The following is a 21,378-nucleotide window of genomic DNA, read 5'->3' on the forward strand; positions in this document are numbered from 1 at the left end:
TCCGGGCGCAGCACCCGCCCGGCCCGGCGAGGACAATCCCTTGCTGAGCTGGTGCATTCCAGCCGGGAGCTCCGCTCACACGTCCGCTGGCCTGGTTCTCCCCCTCTTCCGTGCCTGGAGCCTGGCACCACGCTGCAAATTCCCGCCTCTGGGATCAACAGCGACAGATTATTTCCCTAATTCCCCCACGCATCGCTACTCCAGGCTCTTGCCCAGAACTGTCTGGCCCAGCAGCAACAGGCTCCCAGCCCCGGCTGACCCACTCCTCCCTCCCAGCCATAGTGAGATTAGCCGCACGCTAATTCCTCGGCTCATTCCAGAACGCGGGAAACCACTGCCGGGAAGAGGTGAGCAAAGCCCGGACATTGCTCAACACCTCAGCCGGGGCAGCCGGCTGGAGCCTGAGAGGCCGAGCAATGCTTGAGGGCAGCCCCCAGGCTGGAGATCCCGCAGCAGTCCCAAGCCAAACGGCAACCCAAACCCTGGTGGAAGGATCAGTGCCTGATGCTTCTAACTCCCCTTTCCCAAAGGAGTCCTGCCCTAAAGAGGGGCTGCAGATAGGGAAAGATATCCCAGCCACCCCGGGAAAACTCTGGCCCCCTCACAGGTGAGCTGCACACACCAAGACAAAAACAGCCCTTTGGGTTGGGTTGGTTTTTCCTCAGTATATTTATTTTAGTTATGCATTACCCAGACCAAGAATGAAAAAAAAAAAAAACCCAGGAGTTGAAAAGCAGCTTCCCATGAATACCACAGTGTGCCTGGCTGGGGGGTCCCAGGGATGGAGGGGTCCCCATATGCCCAAGCAGCCTCCTTGCCACCCTGTGGCTACTGCAGAAGCTGCTGAGCTTGGGGAGCCCCTGGCCATGGCAGCCCCCAGCCCCAGCCTGGTGGCCCAGGGTTCCCAAAGTGCTGCCTGTGCCAAAGGACCTTGTGCCCCCTCCGATCCCTCCCCAGGAGGAGAAAAAAAATAAATACAGGGGGAAAAAAATACAAAAAAGTTTATTGCAAACTACTACAATAATTTATTGAAGCAAACTGCATGCGAGTGAAGGAGAGACATCGAGGGGAGGAGGAGCTGCAGGAGGGCTGTGTCAGTTTTAGGGCTTCAGAGGGACATGGGAAGGGAGCTACACATCTCTCCTGCATCAGGGGCGAGCAGGCTCTGGTTAGAGGACAGACAGGAACCTGGCCCCGGCCAGAAAAAGAAAAGGGAGAGCTACAAGAGGTGTCATGGAAGGACAAGGCAGGGAGCAGCAGGGATCAGAGGTGTCCAGACCAGGAAGCAAAGGAAATGTTTGATTTTGCATCCCAGAAGTGCAGCCAGGGGCAAACCCTGCTCACTGGGGTGGACGTGGGACGAGGAAACCTCCCCCAGCCTGGTGCCAAGTGCTGGGTCACCAGAGGTGAACAAGCCCTTGGCTCAAAGGCCTTTAAGTGCCATCCCTCTACCAACAAATGCCCGAGCACTCCTTTAGTGTTCTGTGCAAGGCTCTGCCCACCCCGCACCTCCCACAGGCACAGGGGGCCAGCAGAGACTCGGCTCCAGCAGCACCATGTCCAAAGGACACAGCCAGCCTGCCCTGAGGGCCACCAAGTGTCCCCAGAGAGAAGCACCACACTGCTGAGGGTGAAACCATCAGAGCTGGGCTGAATTGCTGGCCTCAGTGTGCTTGCTGTCCTTCTCTGGCCTGCAAGGGGAAGGGACCAGCTGCCACCCAGAAAGTTTCCTGCTGTAAACCACAGTAAAGCAATCCAAGCAAGACAGTGGATCATCTCAACTGAAGGAACTGGTTTAGTTTAACACCATTCCACCACGGTCCTTCCACCAGGTGTGCTGGGCCCCCACATGAGCCAGGCTGCTGCCACAGCATGAGGACGTGGGATGCCCACACCCAGGGCACGGGACACCCAACTGCTCAGCCTCCATCCACCCCAGCACCAGGAAGTGCTTCGACTTGCTCTGACAAAGGTATCAGTGCAAGCGGGGAGGGAAGGAGGGAGGGGGCAAACCCAGACAAACAGCCCGAGAAAAGCCAGCACGTTTGGGCCACAGATGGATTTCCAGGCATCACAGGGGACAGAGTGGGTGTTGAGAGTCAGTTTCCTGTTAATCCAATTAAATCCCACGTTTTATTGCCGTTTTCCACACCCCAGGTACCCGATTTCAACAAGCTGCTGTGTGCTACAGACCAACCCAGCTGATCTTGTACTCAGACAAGATACTTCAGCTCTGCTCCCAACCCCAGAAACCCAACCAAAAAACAAGCAAACAAACAAAAAACCAGGTTATTCTTCACCTCTTCCAAAACCGCTACGAATTCAAGGCCACTGAATCTCCACACAAAGTTTCAGAGAAGAGCAAAAAAAAAAATCCAAGTCTCCATAGCAGACACATCTTATCCTATGTAAACTGTTCCAAGGGCTCAAAGCTGCCCTAACTACACCAGCAGGCAACACCTAACCTGCCACATTTCAGGGAAAGCTGGGGTGTCTGTGCAGAAAAGAGAAGCTTTCAGAACACGGCTACACAATCTCCCCGCCAAAATGAGGCCAGGGAGAAAAGCTGACAGCCCCTTAGTCCCACATCAATCTATTGCCTTGGATAAACAAGCCTGAGAAAACCATATCCAGTCCCTGCTAACTGTGTCTTTGTCTAGACCTGGAAAGGAGAGGCAGAGTTGGATGAGGAGCACCACATCCCCCAGCAGCAAGTAGCTCACGGCTGTCCCGAGTCACAAGAACAAGTTCCTGGCTAACAATGTCCCTCCCCAGCAGGCTGGGGGCAAAACAGGCATTTAATGCAAGGAGCTCACCCGGAGCTGGGAGGGAGGGAGGGAGGGAGAAACAGCCCATCACTCACCTCATCCTCCTGCTAACACGCTGCTGCAGAGACTCTCACTGCACACAGGCTCTCCTCCAGGGGCTCGCCCTCTACTCTGGAAAAGCTGCGAGACACATCTGACTCCGGAGCGCTGCCTTCACCTCGGCTCTCTCAGCTGCTGGCACGATGGCACTGGAGCTCCCTGCACTGGAGCCTACTGGGAAACAGCCTGAACCCCTTCCACCCCCGCCCCCTAAGAACAGAACTAAAAAATACCGACCCTTTTTTAAACAATAAATAAGGAATCTTGTTACCACAACACAAAAACGAAGCATGTTCAAAGTGCAAATTACTGTCGTCAAACTGGGATGCTCCTCCTTGCCTCTCCCACGCAGGGCTCCTGTAGCCCCCGGGCCTCTCCAAGCAAACATGATCTACGAGCCAGGGCGTTCCCTCCCTCCACTTCCTGCCAGGGCTGGAGCAGGGGAGCGCGGTGGGAGCGGGATGTGCACTGCTGCTTCACAGCTCACCCTGCCGAGGGGCTAAAGTGCCAAACTCCCAGCCCCGGCAAGGAAGGAGGAGACTGCAAGGACCAGACTGCAGTGGTGCATAGAAGTCGGGACCAGGGGCAGAGGGAGTCCTAAGGAACTTCTCCAGAGCATGTCCAACGCTTTTTAGTTTGCCAGTGGGGCCACGCCAAGGAGCCAGAAAGGCAACTGCTTTGGGGTAGAGCGAAGGGTTTCGGCAGTGCCCCCTCCCTTGGAGAAATCCGCAGCTCAATCCAACTTGCTCTGGCAATGGCAGCACGCGCCCCTTTCCACAAAGGGGCCGTGGGAGAGAGAGAGAAGTGGTTGGGAGAAAGAGGATGTGCTGTGATCCGCGCTGGAGGGGAGCAGACCCTTCAGTTATTTACTAGTATTGTAAGTTTTGTTTAACTTTCCTCTCTTTCAGTAAGTGCCTCCTCCTTTTCTTTTTTTTCCTTTTCCTTTTAAATACAGAGTCCCAACTGTCCCAGCACCCAGGTGCTCCCCCACCACTAGGGTCCAGTGGAGTCTGAATCTTCAATGAGCACCTCCGTGCTGGCTCCCAGCATCTCTGTGTTCATGACCAGCCCCTCTGGGTTCGCACTGCTGCCGCTGCCCACGAAGAGCTTGCCGTCAGCCACCAGGCTCACACGCTCTGCCCCGCCACAGTAGGGCTTTGGCATCCCCTCTGGGCTCAGCAGCAGGCAATCTGCTGGGGGAGTGCTGCCCAGGGGGTCGGGGAGCAGCGGGAGGCCTTGGCCATCTGTGGGCGGCACAATGGCCTCGGGATTAGTGCCCAGGATATCGGTGCTGGTGATCAGGGCACCCGCGTTGGCAGCCAGTGCTTCAGCAATGAGCACTTCGGGGTGACTCTTGGCTTTGTGGGCCACCACGCTGTCCTTCTTCTCGAATTTCTTGCCACAAATATTGCAGGAGAACTGGTAGAAGGAGTCTGCATCGTGCTTCTTCATGTGCCAGTTGAGGGAAGCCTTCTGCCGGCAGGTGAATCCGCAGATCTCGCACCTGGGAGGGAATAATGAGGAGGTCACAATGAAGGGACATCCACAGACGCTCATAGGGACAGTAGTAGCGAGGTGGCAGCCCAGGAAAACAGCAGGGGCTCACTAATGTCAGTGCAGCTCCAGCTCTGATTTTATTTACTGAGGGTTTATGTTCCCCAGATCCACACCAAGACGCTGTCCCAAGGAGCAGATGACACAAGTGTGTGTCCAAAGAGAGCTGGGACACCAGGAACAGGCTCCAGCCCCGACTTCAGAGCTGCTCTGAAATGGGTGCTTCAGGGGTCCCTCAGAGCAGGAGGGTGAGGCACAGGCAGAGGTACTCACTGCAAGGGCTTCTCGCCCGTGTGGATCATCCGGTGCACTGCCAAGTTGTGGGAGCTCTTGAAGGCCCGGGCGCAGTACTCACAGATGTAATCCCTTTGATCTGAAAGACAGCAGCAGTTGCAGCATTGCTCTCCCACAGACCTGCTCCCTTTCCCAATTCTCAGGCAGTGCAGGTAAAGCTGCCCAAGAAGGAGCAGAACTACAAGTTCTGAAATGTTCCACAACACACCAGAGCAGCTGATCTGGAGAGGCAAGGCATGATTAAGACTCTCCTAAGAGCTAATTATCCACTCTGACCAACACTGAAAGACTGGAAAAATGGGATAAATCAGACTTTATCTGTAGAGGTTTATTCCTCTACAGAGGAATGATGATTGATGATGATGAGTGATGATTGCCAGAAGGAGAATTAAAACCTCTGCAGTCTATTTCTTAAAAGATGGTAATCCAGAAGACAGTAATACCCTGCTGCTGCAGATCTATGCCACCTGACTTGGCTTCATTCTCCCCAGACGTCCCAGAGGCTTTTCCATTTTCACCCCTGTCTGTTCACTGACCTGAAGAGGAGTTTGTATCTATTTCCCACCCCTCTGTACCTGTGTGATGTTTGGCATGCCGCAGGAGCTGCTTCTGGAGCCGGAAGAGCCGACCACAGGAGGGATGAGGACACACGTATTTTTTCTTCAGTAAGTGCTGATATTTTATATGATGCTGGAAAGAAAGAGTGGAAGTTTGCAGACTCTTCATGGATGAGTGAAAAGCTGAAGTTCACTCAAGTTTAGATCTCCAGTGGAAAATAAAACACACATGGACATCCAGCCACCTGACAGACACTCACACACACGGCTACAACTGGTCACAATGAAGTCCTCCAAAATGACAGCGTCAGAAGGGGTGTGAGTGCCAGTGAAGCCTTAGCTGCCTGTGTTCCAAGCACCTCTTCCCTGCCCTCCCACGTGCCACAGAGGAAGTGAACACTCCACCAACCTGCAGGTACCGCGGGTGAGCCAGGACCGTGCCGCAGCCTTCCATCTCACAGCGGACATACTGGATCGGAGGCTTCTTCCTGGGAAATCAGCAAGGAGAGGGGCAGTGCTTGGCTGCTTCTATGATCAGGTGATTCTATATCTATTCTACTTAGAATCACAGTTTCTGTGTCTGTGAGGAACAGATGTGTCTCATCACACAAATAACAACTGCAAGCACAGCAAAGCACTATGGCTTCAAACCCCCTGCCTGGGCTGTGACAGAGTTGCTGTCCAAGGGCCACTTCCTCTCCTGACACTACTTGAGGGCTCTCCCTAGAGCTGGGAAACCTCAGGAGACCCAGAATTCCCAGAACCTTATTGCTGGGCAATGCCACGGGAGGGATCAACTGAGAAGTGGGGAGGGGACAGGTTCACTTGGAAGAAATCAAAGCCACACCTACAGTGGTGGGAAAAGAGGAAAGACAAGGCATGCTGCTATTTTTGTTTTTTATTCCCTTTAAGGCAGAGAGATGGCTTTGGGACAGTTCTTGTCTGCATATAGGACACAAGGGAAGCAAGTCTGCAGAACAGAACTGGTTTGAGAGGATCATTTACCTTCTCTTGGGCAGCCTTGGGCTCTTGTCATCCTTTCTCCTCCTTCCCCTCCTGTAACAGGGATACAGAAACAAAACTGAGAGAAGCTTCTTTACATTAGCAGTGGACAGAGAGATTGAAGTGCTGTGCTGCTTCATTAACTGCATGGATTAGAAAAAAAACTGAGTGCAAGTTGGAGACACAGGACAGAGAATTCCAGAGAAATAAATGCTTCACATTGTTTGCTCTCTCAATACTTCCCATTTCCTAATGCCTTTTTCATAAACATATAATTTTGCCAGCATGGTCTAGAGCCGACAGTGCACCCTATTTCCTCTGCTTTGTTGGGGAACATAACACACCATGGGAAAACATCCATCTGCCTGAGCAGGAAGAACGGGACTAATGTTCCAGCAGCTATTTCACAGGCCTCCAAATTAGCCACAGCAGCTTCTTTATCTGTCAAGACAGAAACCTAGGCTCTGTCTGAGCAGACCTGTAAACTGCAGCCTCCCAAGCCACAGCTCTGCCTGCCTGATCCCACTGCTGCAGAGACACTTGGAGTAGATTGATGGAAGTATTTTCTAGACGCTGCTGAGAGCTCTGTATTGATGGCAAGCCAGGAACATGCTGAACACACACTCAGCACTCAAGCCAAGCCCTCAGAAGAGCCACAGGTTTTATTACACACAAAAAGTAGCGTCTGGTTCAAACAAAACCTCAACCCTCAGAAAGCAGTCTCCAACAGACAAAAATGTTCTCAAAATATCAGCCTCCTCACTCCCCTCCATTGTGAATCAGCAGCAGCTGAGGAACAGCAAGAGAAATTACACCACCAGTGTGCAGCAGGTCAGCAGAGGGAGCCCAGGCTGTTCCAACCACTCAGAGAGGAGCTGAGGTACAAAACCAGCTCCTTTTTCTTTTTTCCCCTTACATTATCCCAAAGAATGGCTTTGACACAGTCACATAAACCAATCTCCCTCTGTTGGCAGGAGAAATGCTTCAGCCATGAATTCCAGACACCCAAAGGTGCCAGGCCACTGGCAACTGAGTGGCAAAAATTTGTTGTTTTACTTCTCAAAAACAAGGGGAAAACAGCTGATTTTCCTGAGCTCTGGTAAAGTCCTAACTGTACAAAAAGGACACTTACCACACACACAAGGTATTCCAGTGACAAGATATCCCAGTGTCTGCCCCCAGCGCACGGGAGGAACGCTGCCCTCTCCCACTGGCTTTCAGGATCCACTTGAGGCATCCCAACAAGCCCATCATAAGGACACCCTGAAGTATTTCCCTCTGTGTGGTCACACCCAGGGAGGCTGACTAACCACAGGATGATGAAAAACCCCTCCACTTAAGCTAAACTCTGATTTTTTTGTGGCTGAACACAGGGAAGATGTGAGGGCACAGGATAAACAGTTCTGTCCCATCAGCTCTCAGGCCCAGAGGAGGAGAAGGAGGAGGGGGAGGGAGGGAACCAACAACAATTAAACACTGTTGTACACCAGCAAGAATGCAAAACGCACAGCACACACTGGCATGTGTAACTGCAGAGTTTACTCACTTCCTTGGTGGTTCTTCATCCTCCTGAAACTCATTCTCTTCTTTCACTTCCACTTTAATCTCTTTCTGCCTTTCTTTCTCCTCCTTCCCCTTGCCAGCTTTTCTCCTTTGCTTTGGTGCTTCCCTACAAAGACACAAGTACAACACGTTACTCCTATACTCTTCCCACTGCCTGCTTCTTACAAAGATTGAAACGAAAACTGGACCCAAGTTCAGGTCTATTCTTCAAATCCCACTTTCAAGGAGAATTAAGAACCAGGCTTAGGGAAGCACCCAGCAGCCAGCAAGGCTCTAAAGGCTTCAGTTCCTGAGAGAAGAACCAGAGAGAAGGCCAGAGAGTTCTGGCCAATGCAGGAAATATTTAGAATCATTCCACCAGATCAACTACCACAGGTGCTAGCACAAGCATATTAAGCTAATTCAGGTAACATGCCCATACTTTTTGGTCTAAACCCCCAGTAAGTATATAATCCAATATACTTCTCTAGGTGGGGCTTGTAGGTCTCATCTCTGGGATCATCTTTGAAGGGAACTTCTTCCTCACTGATGAGCATCTCCTCATCATCGTCGCTGCCAGGAGAAAAGGAGAAGAGAGGACTTTGGCTGCAACAGCTTGGCCACCACTGCAAGAATATCCGTGCACCATCCCCCAGCGTGGGAAAGACACTATTACACAGCACTTCCTCATCCAGCATGACTGGGGAAAGGTAGTATCTTGCACTGACCGAGGAGCACAGTGACAACCAAAACAGGCCGGGCAGAGATGTGTCCTCTCCTGAAGCCACCCACCCACAGCAACAAAGCTATCAGGTGGAACACCCAGATTATGTCTTAGTATCAATTTCTCCACACTATCTCCTGACATCTGTGCACACTGGAGCTGCAAAGGCAAGGGACCAAAGGAGACACAGCTACTGTCGGTCCCACAGAACATATCGCACAAGAACTTATTTTCGAGCAACTCAGGCTCACCTTGAGACAATGAATAGGAAGAAACACCACAAAGTAACATGTCCTACCTGACTCCATCTGGAGACTGATGCTCTTCTGTGACCACTGAAAGGAAAAGTCACCATTAGGTTTCAAAGTGTGTTCGCTGCAGTGAGCTCATCTGTCTCACGGTACCTCCGTCGACATTCAGAGCCGGGAGTGCTGGTGGCAGAAGGTACCCGTGACAAGCAGCACCACGCCAGCACCAGCCACACGCCCAGAGTGACACCCACAAGCCGGCTCCCTGACCATGCCCAGGCCCTCCGTGCCACATACCGTACTCCAGCTGGTCGGCGTTGGGCTCTGACTTGCAGATGAGCTGCAGGGAGCTCGCCTTAGATCTGGAGGCGCGGGAATTCTCGGAGTCGCGCTGGCGAGCGGTGGCCGCCGTCCGGCTGCTGCGCCAGCTCCGGCTGGGCCGGGCCGTGCCCACGGGAGAGCCATGGCTGAGCACGCTGGACACTTCCTCCTCTTCCTTCTCTTCTTTGGGAGCTGAAACAGCCATTGTAGTCTCTTTCATCATAGTACAAAATGCCTAAATCCCCTCATTAAATCACACCTTAAATCACAGCAGCCCCTGCCTGCTGTGGGAACCTGCTCAGCCCTCTCTGCTGAGCCAGGACACTCCCCAGGCCCTCACCTCAGCAAACCTTCCCTTAAAACTCTCCTCACATTCTCTCTAAGGAAAGACACTAATATTTTAAAGCAGCTTATATTTCCCTCGGATAAAGGCTTCTAAGACGATGACTTGCTGGCTCTAAGCACAACAAAAGAGACACTCATAAAGCTCAGCAAGTGCTTTATGAAAGGCCAGCTTCAAAGTTGAGCCATGTGAAAAGTCCTGTTTAGAGAAACCCCCAAACATACACTTCACTGGAATTGTACACCTGGCAATATCCCTGAGGGATCTGAGCCGGATGTTTCTGGTGCTGTGCTAGAGCAAGAAGCATCACAAATGCTGTTAGCCTGAGGTCTCCACACTTATTTACAGCTTGTACAGGTGGTTTCCTTTTGGCTCATGGCTGGTCTCCAAACATGCTTTGGCAAGATAACAGAGCTGGCTGAAATGTCTTGTGAGCAAATTAATCCCTTAAAAACTAAAATTCCCAAGTACAGTTCATTTGATCTCACTCTTTGGGGCTTGCTGTGACGCTGGGCCTTCATGAACTCAGTACCCTTTGAAATGTTACAGATGATCACAGAATGGTTTGGGTTGGAAGGGACCTTAAATCTCATCTCATTCCAAGCCCTACCATGGGCAGCAACACCTTCCACAAGTTGCTCCAAGCCCTGTCCAACCTGGCCTTGTATACTTCCAGGGATGAGGAATCCACAACCTCTCAGATTCCTCCTAGCTTGCAATCTCCAGTTTTGCATCAAGCCTCCTGAACCGAATGATCCTTTTTCTCCTAGCACGTAGCTTCCTTTGCATTACTCACTGTCTGATCCTTGATTAAGAGGGTGGGAAAAAGCAACATTTGGCTGGAGAAGCCTGACTGGAATCCCGGATGTGAGGCATCACACTGTGTTGCAAACCATCAAGCTGCTGTCTTGCACATATAAACCTCACCATCAGAGCATGAACTGCACCTTCTTGACTTTTTTTAGCAGATCTCAAGGTGACTGCTGCATGTTCTCAGTCCTCATGGTAAACATCTCAGGTTTTTGAATGCTAAATCAAACCTCAAAGATACTTGAAACCATCCTCTAGAAATTCCCCCCTCAACCACTACCGTGTTGCCAGGGATAGCACACACTGCTGCTCTGGAAGAGCTGTATTTCCTTGGAAGATCGAGCATTCAGCTGATTACTTATCATTTTAAAAATCAGGCTCACACAGCTGAAGCACACCTGCCTCAGAACACACCTGGACAGAGCACAGCTCTCACCCAGCAGCTCTGCTTCCTTCCTCTAAAGTGAAGGTCTTTGACAAGCCTTTTCCCAGGACTTCTCCTTCCTACTTCCTCTGCTTCAGTACAGTTGATTCTAACAGATTCAGAACATTTTTACATGCAAAGAATACCCAGGTACCACCAAAACCCATCCTCAGGAGATGTATCAAGTATTTACTTTGCCAAAGAACTCACTGTGATACAGAGCTATGAGATGAAAAAACTTCTAATTCTAGACCCTCCCAACACGGTCCCTGGTCCCTGTCCAAGGGTTAGGGCTGCACCAGGAAACTTCTGTCTGTCAAGTGTTCATCTGCAGGAACAGCTGGAATCAGCAATCACCAAGGCCTTGCCCAAAATATGGGAAGTCCTAGATTTGGAATAAATTTTAGTCTCTTTTTCCTTTGCAACAAATAGATTAAAAATTGTGAGCAAATGCCAGTCTCTGGGAGAAGGGACAAGACAAGGAAATCTGGAAGGACACTCAAAGTGAAGTTGTGGCTTTGTTTAGACAACCAAAAGACAAGACTCTGGGCTCTGCTCTGCTTTTCAACAGAGCTGAACTTTGATTTCTAAAGCTTTTGAAAGCTTCTTACTGACCCTGCAGACAGTTTCAGAAAATATATGTGTGCAATTAAGTGCAAGGAAAATAAACAATTAATTGCTAAGCTAAAAAGCTGTTATAAAAATAAATGTACCACAACATATGCACACCTCTGAAATTTAAGGCAGTAACCACACAACAGATAAGGCATCAAACACCTGGCTTTATAATGGCATGGGCAAAAATGAAACTCAGGAAAAATATCCAAGTGCAGAGGTCCATCCAAAGGACTGTTTCCCATCAGAGCACTGTGGAACCATACAGATGGGACACAGGAAAATCCTTGGAGGGTTTGGGCAGTTTGAGCTGTTTAAATTCAGTGCATTTTTATAAGGTTTAGTTTTAAGTAATGACATTTCTCTCTCCAAACACTGACAAAGCCTTAAGGGAAAGCAATCACTCCCAAAAGGAGCATGAAGCATTAAGAATAAAACTCTTAGGCATAATGTGAGTCCTCTCTGTACAAACCCATTTGGTACTACCTGAGTCTAAAGTTTCCCTTCTTTTTTTAAATCTGCCAAACCTGATTGTTTTCTTAGCAAAACCCTTGGATTTGAGAATGGGCTTCCAGGGAAGTGACTCTCCTGACTAAAATGAAAATTATTCCCACAAGGATACAGAACGCTGTGGGAAGCCAGACGCGAATTCTGCTACGCAGCGACCATAGCTACACAAATTCATTTGTAAGCTGAGATTAAACGTTCTACTTATGCATCCAATATTCCTGCAGGCACACGTCGGGAAATCCTGCGACTGCATGACTAAGCAGGCGACAGGGAATAGCCAGGGAACCCAGGCTGACACTGCAGCTGCCCCCAAGCATGCTGCCGTGGTGACAGTCACACTTGGGCTGTGACACAACACACACCTTTGGCCCTCCTCCCCCTCTAAACTCCCCGTCAGACCTGTACAGCTGGAACTCCCAAGGGGATGCTGGAGAAACCTGACCCCATGGCTCTGTACCATGGCTGTCCCAGGGAATATTCCAAATTGGATGTAGGAGTTGACAGTAAAGGCTAATATTGCAATGCAAAAAAAAAAAAAAAAATCAATTCCATATCAGGAAACACCAGTACAGAATTCCAAGTCTTGACCAGAACCGCTCACCACCTTATCCCAGCTCCATCCAGGGTGAAAGGACAAATGGGACTGTGCCTTCCAGGCTCACAGGGGACTCCTGGCTACCAAAAACCCTGTGGTGCAAGAAAAGCTGCTGCTTGCTTACACTGGTCTGGCTCCTTCAAAAACTTCTGCTAAAGCCCAACAGGAGGAGGAGGGAGAAGCCCCTCTCCTGTTCCTGCACAACCTGTCCAAGGAAGACACTCCTCGGCCTGTTTCCAGGGCCTCTCCAACCAGCACAAGGTGCACAAGGGCTCCATCCAGTGTGCAGCCAAGACACAGGAGTGCAGCTTCCTCACTTCTGTGCTTCTGTAGACTAAAAAACAAACCAGAAACAAACAACCCCCACCCCCCACGGCACAGATTTCCTCTGGCCCAGAAGAAGTCAGCACTTTCTAGTGCCAGTTTCCATGCAACTATTCCTACAATAATTTTGGGTGCAAATCTGAAAAAGACCCCCAGAAGTTTAACGAACACTTTTCCACTCTCACCTTCAAGCACAGCTGAAACTCTGAGAGCCCCAGTTAAAGGCTAAAATTGCTCGAGTGCAGAGAGCCCCCAAACCTGGGAATTTCAGTCTGACAACATTCACTTCCTGGGGTAAACACGGAAACATTCTGCCTGTTTTCTACCACTACCAATAAATATTTCTCTTTAAACCAAAAAACCAAGCATGACCATTAAAGTTCTAACTCTATACACGTATGAGGCTTAATTTTTTTAGACAAAAGGTGGAAGCTCTGCATTACACTGCCAAACCTTTACATAAGCAAAATCTGGGCTCAACACACAGCGGTTAATTCTGCTTCAGTCTGTAAAAACACACCTTGCCAGCTGGAACTGTGATGGATTTCCACACCCAAATGGAATAAAGACTTGTAGGAGGAAAGCTAAAGAGTTACCAAAACATGAGAGTAACAGCAGCCTCGGAGACACAACTGCTGGCAAACAAACAGCTCCAGCAGAAAGGGGAATTCATCTGCACAGGTGTGTGACCTCCTTTCCTCAATGCTTCATTCTGCCACAATTCTCTGGTGCCAGATCAAAAACAACACTACACAAAGCCCTTTACTTGAACCCGTTTCAGAAGTCATCACCGGGTAAGGAGCGAAGCCCTCTAACTTTTTTTGTATGTTTTTGGGTTTTTTTGTTTGTTTGTTTGTTTTTTAAACAAGAAAATAAATAGGTGCATAAAGTTCATAGTGTGTACTAGAAAACAATTTTGCTCCAGTTCACAGATGTCCACAGTTGGGGCTTTTGTGTTCAGACCCTACTCACGCCCCCAGTTGAATAATTTTCTCTTTCACCCCTTAAGACGTCAGCCTAAAAAATCCATAATCCACTAAAGCTAGGAAACAACAAGTGTGAATATCTGAATACTTTGAGTTCTACACAACTTTCCGAGGCCTCTCCAGGACCTACTCCTATATTTCTGAGCACAGAACAGAAGTGAACCCAGGATTTGCCAACGACATGGGACTGCTATGCAACAAGAGCTGTCAAACCATGGAGCAGCCCAGCCTCAGGCTCCAACAGCCATGGAAAGCCTGAGTGCTTTTTGGGACAGTAAGATTTTGCAGGTTGGGCATGTGCCAACAGCAGCAGCTTATCAAAGTTCCACAGTCTTGAGAGAGACTCGGAAAGAAACTGCATATCACCCAGCACTAAAACATTCTTTAAAAGGAAGATGCAAAAGGAGGACTGGGGCTAGCCCGTGGAACACCCCAGACTTTCCAGATGGAACACCAGGAGTGAATAATTCAGCTCTTACCTTTACCAGCAACTTTATCTGCGCACCTGAAAAAACATAAAAGCAAGCGTAAGAGCCAGATTCTATGGGATGGGGGTAGCAAAAAGGAACTGAATGACATGGAGATCAGCCCAAATTCCTCAAAGCCCTGGTGCCTCTCTATCGGATGATTGTTTTAAAACCCTTATGCCAAGGTGGACTGTTTCAGCCGCAGGAAGCTGAGGGGAATTATTTCTGGCACCTCTGGGGAGCCTTTTCCTTCCTGTACCTCAGGACCTGGAGGGGATGCCGCAGAGGGGCAGCCATGGAGCCCTGCTCCCTCCTGTACCTACCCCATCCCAAGGGACCGATGGGGCCAGTGGTAGAGCGAACACTTGGCCAAAGCAGCAAAGGCCCAGCCATGCCCAGGACAGTTATGACCGATCCAGGGGGATTTTTGTGCTCTTAGAACAGGGCAGAGCAGCTATACTGCCAAAGGCTCCGGTGTCCTGCTCAGGATCGAAGGTGCAGCGAATGCAGCATCTCCTCCCGGGAAGGCAGATCCCACCGCCACCCTCACCCAGACCTTTGGTAGACAGGGCCAGACAGCGCTGGCGCCGCGGGGGACCGGGACAGCGGCCGCTGCCCGAGGGCGCTGCGCAGCCGGCGATTCCCGGGACACTGCCCTTCCTGGGAAGGGACTGAAGGGGCCGGCCCAGGCCGGAACAAAGGGGCGGCGGCGCGGGGCAGCCCGCGGCCGGAGGCGGCCCCAGGACCTGGGCCCGTTGGCGCGGTCGGGCAGAGGCCGCCCGCAGCCCCGCGCCCGCGATCCCCGGAAGACGCGGGCGGAGCCCGGCGCTGCAGGGACTCACCCGGCCCGGGGGGCCTTCCTGGCCGCGGGCGGCGTCTCGGCGGCAGGCTGCTCGGCGGCGGGCCGCGCCCCGGGGCTGCTCCGCCGGCGTCGGGGATACTCGGCCTTACGGCGGCGGGACGCGGCAGCAGCGGCGGCGGCTCCCCCCGCGGCCGAAGCGGCGCGGCCGCGCTCCCGGCCGCCCCTCAGCACCCGGCTGCCGCCAGACTCCTCCCCCTGATCGGCGGCGGGCGGCGGCGGTCGGCGGCGGCCCGAAGCCGGCGGCCTGTCTGCGGCGGACGGCGGTGCCGGGGCGGGCGGCGGCCCGGCGGCGGCGGCCCCCGGCCGCTCGGTGCCCGCCGGCATCGGGGCGGCGGCGGCGGGGCCGGGACGGCCGCGCCCCACCCTCGGCCGGGCACGCCCGCCCCCGCCGCCCGCGGCCAATCAGCACCCGTCGCCCGCCTTCACGCGCGGCCCCTGCGCCCCGCCCCCTACCCGCGACCACCAATCAGCAGGCGGGACGCGGGGGACGACCCTGCCTCCTAGGCCCGAGTCCCCCCGCCCGCCGTGCTCTCGCCTTGCCCCGCCGCTCGCGCGCCGCCTGGCCAATGGGCGGCCCGCCCGAAGCGGGGCCCGCCTCCCCACCGCCGAGCGGCCAATCAGCGCGCTGCTCCTGCGCGCGCCCCGGACTCGCGCCGCCTCTCGCGCAGGCGCTGCCGCGGCCGCTGCGCTCGCGCTCCCGCTCCCCCCCCCGCCGGCCCCCCCCGGCGCCCCCCCCGGCGCGGCCCCCCCGGGCGCCGCCCCGCAGGCCCCGCCGCCCGGACCGCCCGCCCGCCGCGCGCCCGCCGCTCGGCCTCCGGCACCGCCGGGCTCCCTACCGCCGCCGCTGCCTGCGCCCCTCCGCCTGCCCCCGGGCCCCTTTGCCCCTCGGGAGAGGCCTCGCAGGAGAAGCCGCTCGCCGCCCCGCCCCACGCGGCCGCTCCGTGCCGTGGGGCTGCGGCGCCGCCCGTGGTACCGGCGGGGCCTGGCGGCCGGGCCGCTTTTGGCTACCGCTTCTCCTTTAAAGAAAAAAAAACGCCCCCTCGGGCGGCGGGTGAAAGTCGGTGACAAAATGGTGGCCGGCGCAAGGGGGGCGGAGCACACAGCCCCAGCCCCGCCCGCTTCCGTCCCGCGGCCGCGCATGCGCGGTGCCAGTCGGGAGTTGTAGTTCCACCGGAGATGAGGCTGCGCCGGTTCCCCGTTCCCGGCTGTGTCCCCGCCCCGAACGGGCCCTGGGTAGGAGCCCCGGGAGCGGCTGTGCGGGGGGACCCGCCCCCGTGATCTCCAAGGCCCGAGCCCCTCCCCAAAACAACCCCACCAGCGCATGGTTCTCCCACAGGAACTGCATTAACACATTAAACCCACACAAAACCCCAAAGCTTCGCCCCCACAGACGCTGAGGGCACCACCCGGGAGCGGGTTTTGTCACGGTCGCCACTTGGACCTGGACTGATCCTGGCACAGTATTCCTTTGCCTTGGCTGCAGCGGGATGTGACACCAGGCCGGGATCGAGGGCTTGGATTGGGGAAGAGGACTGGGACGTGATTGCTCTGGAGCGGAGGGTTTGGCTGATCTTACCCACAGTTTTAGGACAGGAGAACAAAGGGTAACACTTCCCCAGAACAAGGTGCTCCTCATCCTCCCTCAGGAGACAGCAAGAATCACAGGGGTTCAAAGAGCCCACAGAGTTCAGCTGGAAAATCCTGTTTGCTGAACTGGTTCCCATCAGAGAGAGGGCTCCGAGCTTCCTTTTGCTTCCGCATTTCAAGTCCTGAGCTTTGGTACGTTCCTAGAAAACAAAAGCATCCAACAGTTCCTGAGAGTGTGCTAATAAACCCCCTCACTGTGGAGAACCACACTCCCCTGACTCAGACACTAGGAAGGAGGTGAATGTCCTTGCATGAAAGCTAAAGAAAACCTCAGGGTCTTTGCAGAGGGATTTCTCCTGTCCCTGCTTATTGTCAGCCCCATGCCAAGCTGTCCCTGTCATTGTTATGACTGATTTCCCCTCTGCAGGCAGGGCTGGAGTCACTTCATTCTTGTTAGAACAGGGAAGTGGAGCTCAGGGCAGGGCACAGCTCAGCCTTTGGCCTCTGGATTCTGTAAGGACAAGTTTTAAGAAGTTCATCTCCAGATGCTCATGTGCACTCGAGCTCACACATCACTAAATCACTGAGAAAGCTAAAAATAGCCTGAAACCTTCCGCAGGCAGGAAGGTTCTGCTGTGTGCAGAAAGGGAAGCCCCTGACAGAAGGATCCCATCTCCAAGAAGCCCTGAGGAGTGACACCAGCAGTGCCTCCTCTCAGCTTAGGGTGGCTCTCAGCATTCCTGGCCTGAAACACTGCTCGGACACAGCGGCTTGGTGTCCCAGGGGCCTTTTCCTGAGGTGGGGCTGGGCTGGATGTCCCTGCTGTGAGCAGGCAACAAATTGGTGTCAGGAGTGAAGTGACTCCTGAGGTGGCAGCTCGAGGGGCTCAGCTCCAGCCCACCCAGGGACACTCTCAGCAGTGCCCAGGAGCAGGGCCAAGGCAGTGCCAGCCTGACCCCTGTGGGTACTGGTGCCTCCCCACAGAGGACAGAGTCTGTGGCTCATAACCTTTGCTCACGAGGTTTTTCTTGTTGGACTAAAGAGGATCCAAGCCAGGACATGGTGAAGCTTTGGCAGGGCTGGTGGCCAAGGTGACTGAGATGTTGTTGGTCACCTACCAGGTGCTGCCTCCTCCAAACACCCAAACAAGAGCCTAAAGGACATGCCAAGCCATGTGCACCCACCTCTGCCATTAACATTCCCTCAGTCCCTTGGAGCTGTTTCCACATCCACTGTCTGTTCCCAGCAGCGCCAGGAGATTTCTCTGCCAAAAAGGGATTTGCTGTTACCTGGAAATTGATGATGAGGCTCCAGAAGTGTCCCACAAAGGCAAGGTTCTGCTAGAACGTGACAGAACTGCTCCATCATGCTGCCACAAATCCATTTCCACCCAGCACTGAGACGCCATCCCTTCTCACATGTGGCCAGTGGCTTTCAGAAAGGGCCTGGGTCAGCAGGACCTCCACATCTTGGCTTCTGGAGCTCCTTGGGCAGCCCATTGGCCAGTTTCTCCCCTCTGCAGCCTTAGCCTGGGCTGTTTGTGGCTCCCTGCGTCCCAGTTGTGCCTGTCACATGTGGTGTGAGGCACACAGCCCACAAAGGAAACCCCGGGTGACAAACCCCGGTGCGGGGGGCGGAGGCGAGACCGGAACAGAGCTGGTGCAGCCTCGACTGCCATCTCAGCACCTCGGGGTGCTGCCCCGGCCCTGGGACCCCACACCAAGGCAGGATGGAGGATTTGGGTAAGTTGTGACTCTCCAGACCTGATCTTGCAGCCAGGCCAGGCTTGGGGTCACATTTTTGGCACCTCTGGGGAGCCTTTTCCTTCCTGTACCTCAGGACCTGGAGGGGATGCCGCAGAGGGGCAGCCATGGAGCCCTGCTCCCTCCTGTGCCTCCCCCATCCCAAGGGACCGATGGGGCCAGTGGTAGAGCGAACACTTGGCCAAAAATGGAGCCAGCTTAAGAGCAGGAAATGGGCTGTGGCAGCACCACAACCCTGGCTGCACCCAGCAGGAGCTGGGAGCTATCCCTGGCCTGGGGTGGGGGAGCAGCCACACTGCTGTGGGCATTCCCTGTTTCCCAATGTGAGGGACAGCCGAGGCAGAGAGGCAAAAATGAAAAGGAAAAGTGCTCGGCCCAGCTTGGGGGAAGTGGTGATCTAGACACACAGGATGGGCCCAGGGTGAGCTTTTCCCTGCCAGGGCTTCTGCTGGGTCAGGTTGGGGACTGGCAGAGGTTTCTTTGCTGACGTGGTGTGCGGGGGAAGGACCCTTTGCCCCACTCTTTGGGAAGGTGAGCACATCCTGCACTGGGATGGGCACCTTGGGGAGGGTGCTCAGGACCCCTCAGGGGCACTGGCAGCTGGCCAGCAGGATCTGCTGTGACACTGCTTTTGCTCCTGAGATTTTGGGAGTGGTACAAGACCACAGGGTGGGCAGCTACTGGCTGTGGGGCCTGACCCGGGTGTATCTATGCAGATGCTTTGCTGGAAGAACTGGAGCAGAGCTCCTGCCTGGCCTCCAAGGAGCGTGCTCTGCAGGGACCAAGCTCCTGCCAGGATGCCCAGCACGGTACCCTGAAGGTAATGCCTGGGCACAGAGACCTCTCAGCTCATGATGGTGGTGCCGGACAGGGGAAGCTGCCAGGGGAACTCCCTGAGGGCTCTGCCACAAAGGCTTGTCCTTCCAGGTGCCGCTGCCACCTCGAGCTCAGCCTCCAGGAGAAGGTTTGGATTCAGTGTACAGGTAAAAATGGCCATGGGAGGGCAAAGCCATCGGGGGCTGCCCATTCCTTGCTGGGATCTGCCACCCAGGGTCACCTGGGACAAACTGTATCCTGCACACCTGCAGTGTTCCCTGTGGTGGCCTGTGGGAAAGGACTCTGTTGGCAGGGGTGGAGGGGTCTCGGTCCCAGCCTTGGGGTGGACACCACAGCATCTCCCCTCTCTGCCACGTCCAGCACCCCTGTACCAGTCCCAAAGCCGCTGCTTCCCTCACCCCCACCCACGGAGGCCGCCTGGCAACTGGACGAGCTCCTGGCCGACCTGGGCCACACACAGAGCAAGGTGAGCCTTGGCCCTGGAACAGCAGGCTGGGGGGCTTGGCCCTCACCCAGACCTCACCATCCTCCTTCCCAGCAGCTGGCAGCTGCAGGGCAGGGAGCCAGGGTGCCCATGGAGTCCTTGCTGGACAACATGCTGGACAGCCTCACCCGGGACCTGCAGGAGCTGGGAATCACGGCCGCACCTGCCGGCATCTGCGCCACCTGCCGCAAGCCCATCGCTGGCAAGGTGAGTCCCTGCCCCACCCTGGCACCCCTGGGCATCCCCCTGGACCTGCCCTCACAGCCCCTGTGCCTCCTTCTCGTAGGTGCTCACAGCCCTGGGCAAAACCTGGCATCCCGAGCACTTCACCTGTGCCCGCTGCGGGCAAGAGCTGGACAAGGGGCCCTTCTTTGAGCAGGGCGGGCAGGCGTTCTGTGAGGAGGATTATCACCAGGCCTTCTCCCCGTGCTGTGCCTACTGTGCCGGCCCCATCCGCGAGGTGAGTGAGCGAGTGAGTGAGCGATCCCCTGGCCTCCCCCTGGCTGCCACCACCAGCCCCCTCATCTCGGCTTTTTCTGCAGAAAGTCCTCACGGCCCTGGAGCAGACCTGGCACCCCGAGCACTTCTTCTGTGCCCACTGTGGGAAGGTGTTTGGAGATGAGGGTATGTCCCAAGGAACAGGTGTGGGGGTTCTGCCCCCATCCCAGGTATTCCCTGCTCTTGCACTTATCACTCCATCTGACAGCTCCCCATGGTCTCTCTTTGCCTTCTATCCTGGTTACCTCCATGTCCCACTGTCCCCAGGGTGAGCCATCCCCAGATAGGTGCCCATCCCAATCCTGTCCCCACAGGATTCCTGGAGCGCAACGGGAAGCCGTACTGCCACCAGGACTTCCTGGCCATGTTTGCCCCCAAATGCCAGGGCTGTGAGCGCCCCGTCACGGACAACTACCTGTCGGCCCTGCAGGGTGTCTGGCACACCGAGTGCTTCGTGTGCACGGTGAGTGGGAGGGCGGGGAAGCACACAATGGGGGTGGCTCCCAGGGCCACGCCAGCCTTCCCCTCTCCTTCCCCCAGGAGTGCCTGACTGGCTTCACCGGTGGGTCCTTCTTCGAGCTGGAGGGACGGCCCTACTGCGAGCTGCACTTCCACCAGCGGCAGGGCACCATCTGCCACGGCTGCGGCCGCCCCGTCACCGGGCGCTGCATCACGGCCGCAGGGCGCAGGTACCACCCCGAGCACTTTGTCTGCGCCTACTGCCTGGGCCGGCTGCACAAGGGCACCTTCCGCGAGTGCGGCGACAAGATGTACTGCCAGCCCTGCCACGACAAGCTCTTTGTCTGAGCCCCAGCTGCCCAGCACACAGCCTCCATGCCTGGATGTCCACAGTATTGTCCCCACCATCATCATGCCTAGCATTGTCCCTGCTGACCCAAACACGCCTCGTATGCCACCCATCAACATCCCTGGAGCTGGTTCTGCTCAGCCAACTGCCCCCAGCCTTGCTGCTGCCAGGCATCATTCCTTGTTCCCATCCCTGCACGACATCGCTGGCACTGCCCCTTGGACCTGAAGCAATAAAATACCTGGTCCTGCTTTTTCTCTGCTTACTGGTGGCTTTGGGGACAAGGGTGCAAGGCAAGGTGGGAGGGCTGGGAAATACCACATGGTTTGTCACAAAGTGATGCCTCTGGGAGCCAC

The 21,378-nt window shown here is 54.7% G+C and overlaps 2 protein-coding genes across 2 annotated transcripts; one reads left to right on the plus strand and one right to left on the minus strand.

The window, feature by feature from the left end:
- Window positions 1-983: 983 nt before the first annotated feature.
- On the minus strand, window positions 984-15,369 carry ZFP91 (ZFP91 zinc finger protein, atypical E3 ubiquitin ligase). The gene is made up of 11 exons (XM_014257916.2): window positions 15,026-15,369; window positions 14,196-14,221; window positions 9,086-9,301; window positions 8,839-8,875; window positions 8,300-8,389; window positions 7,821-7,943; window positions 6,278-6,328; window positions 5,682-5,760; window positions 5,291-5,405; window positions 4,695-4,794; window positions 984-4,371 (listed from the first exon to the last, which is right to left on the minus strand). Exons 1-11 carry the CDS (start codon window positions 15,367-15,369, stop codon window positions 3,861-3,863), a joined length of 1,692 nt encoding a protein of 563 aa, XP_014113391.2. The 3' UTR covers window positions 984-3,860.
- Window positions 15,370-18,275: 2,906 nt separating this feature from the next.
- On the plus strand, window positions 18,276-21,245 carry LPXN (leupaxin). Its single transcript, XM_014257854.2, has 9 exons — window positions 18,276-18,374; window positions 19,112-19,215; window positions 19,323-19,378; window positions 19,593-19,698; window positions 19,774-19,923; window positions 20,003-20,176; window positions 20,259-20,340; window positions 20,529-20,677; window positions 20,755-21,245. Exons 1-9 carry the CDS (start codon window positions 18,362-18,364, stop codon window positions 21,019-21,021), a joined length of 1,101 nt encoding a protein of 366 aa, XP_014113329.2. The 5' UTR covers window positions 18,276-18,361; the 3' UTR covers window positions 21,022-21,245.
- Window positions 21,246-21,378: the final 133 nt, after the last annotated feature.

This window comes from Pseudopodoces humilis, chromosome 7 (assembly GCF_049639895.1).
Source record: "Pseudopodoces humilis isolate 2021_Gansu_Grassland_sample_001 chromosome 7, ASM4963989v1, whole genome shotgun sequence".
Classification (NCBI taxonomy): domain Eukaryota; kingdom Metazoa; phylum Chordata; class Aves; order Passeriformes; family Paridae; genus Pseudopodoces; species Pseudopodoces humilis.

Coding starts and splice junctions, on each gene's coding strand:
- ZFP91 (XM_014257916.2), bottom strand. CDS start 15,369: ATGCCGGCGGGCACCGAGCGGCCGGGGGCCGCCGCCGCCGGGCCGCCG. Junction 7,944..8,299: donor TACAAGCCCCACCTAGAGAA/GTATATTGGATT, acceptor GTGTCTTTGTAG/GGAAGCACCAAAGCAAAGGA. Junction 6,329..7,820: donor GATGAAGAACCACCAAGGAA/GTGAGTAAACTC, acceptor TCCCTGTTACAG/GAGGGGAAGGAGGAGAAAGG.
- LPXN (XM_014257854.2), top strand. Junction 19,699..19,773: donor TGGGCCACACACAGAGCAAG/GTGAGCCTTGGC, acceptor CCTTCCCAGCAG/CTGGCAGCTGCAGGGCAGGG. Junction 19,924..20,002: donor GCAAGCCCATCGCTGGCAAG/GTGAGTCCCTGC, acceptor TCCTTCTCGTAG/GTGCTCACAGCCCTGGGCAA.